General features: G+C 67.9%; 1 protein-coding gene across 1 annotated transcript; it reads right to left on the bottom strand.

Moving 5' to 3' along the window:
* Window positions 1-39: 39 nt before the first annotated feature.
* Window positions 40-656, bottom strand: LOC117941158 (transmembrane protein 178A-like; the record flags this gene model as incomplete). Its single annotated transcript, XM_034866245.1, has 1 exon — window positions 40-656. A coding segment is annotated over exon 1 (520 nt), but the record flags the coding sequence as incomplete, so codon positions are not given.
* Window positions 657-778: the final 122 nt, after the last annotated feature.

Here is a 778-nt window from a genome sequence, read left to right as displayed (position 1 = left end):
CCCCCCCCCCCCCATATATAATGTGGGTGAGACTCTGACCGCGGTCGATGAGCTTGTCGATGTCCGGGTCCAGGCCCCGGAAGTAGCACTTCCTCCAGAGCCCGGAGTGCGCGGAGAACAGCGGCCTGCCGCACTCCGTCTCCAGGATGCCCATCCCCAGGATGGCCCGCCAGTTCTCCAGCAGCTCCTCCTCGCGGCTGCCCACGTGCACGGGCTTCATGTGCGCCACGTCCCGCGGCCGCGCGCCCCCGCCGCCACCGCCGGTGTCCACGAGCGGCAGGTGGTAGATGGGCATCTCGCGGTTCTTCTGGTCGTTGGACTCGGACCCGTGGCGGTCGCAGTTGTCCTTGTGTCTGCGCGTGTCCGTCTCGTACCAGTGGTCGGAGGAGATGGCGGTGACGAGCAGCAGCAGCGCCAGCACGCTGAGCGCGAGGCTAAGCGCGGACACGGTGACGGTGGCCAGCCGCGCTCTGCCCGGGGCCGCGGAGGCCACCGGGCCCACCGGGGCACCCCCGGGACCGGGACAGGGACCGGAGCCGCTGGGTCCGTTACTGCGCATCTTCGGCTGCCATTGCAATCCGTGCGCCCTCGCCGTTCCCCGTGCAGCCTCCGGAGCGCGTTGTCATGCCGACTGACGGAGCGACCGGAGAGGAGACAAGCTGAAGGGGGGGGGGCACAGCAACACCGGAAGTTCACTGGAGAAGCCTTCAAAATAAAGCGTTTTTACTCGGAGGCTCTATGAGCTTCCACAGACAGATGGGGGCAGGACTGACGGGGG

This window comes from Etheostoma cragini, unplaced genomic scaffold (assembly GCF_013103735.1).
Source record: "Etheostoma cragini isolate CJK2018 unplaced genomic scaffold, CSU_Ecrag_1.0 ScbMSFa_4506, whole genome shotgun sequence".
Lineage (NCBI taxonomy): Eukaryota > Metazoa > Chordata > Actinopteri > Perciformes > Percidae > Etheostoma > Etheostoma cragini.
The sequence above is the reverse complement of the archived record's forward strand: the minus strand, read 5'-3'. Positions and strand labels throughout refer to the sequence as shown.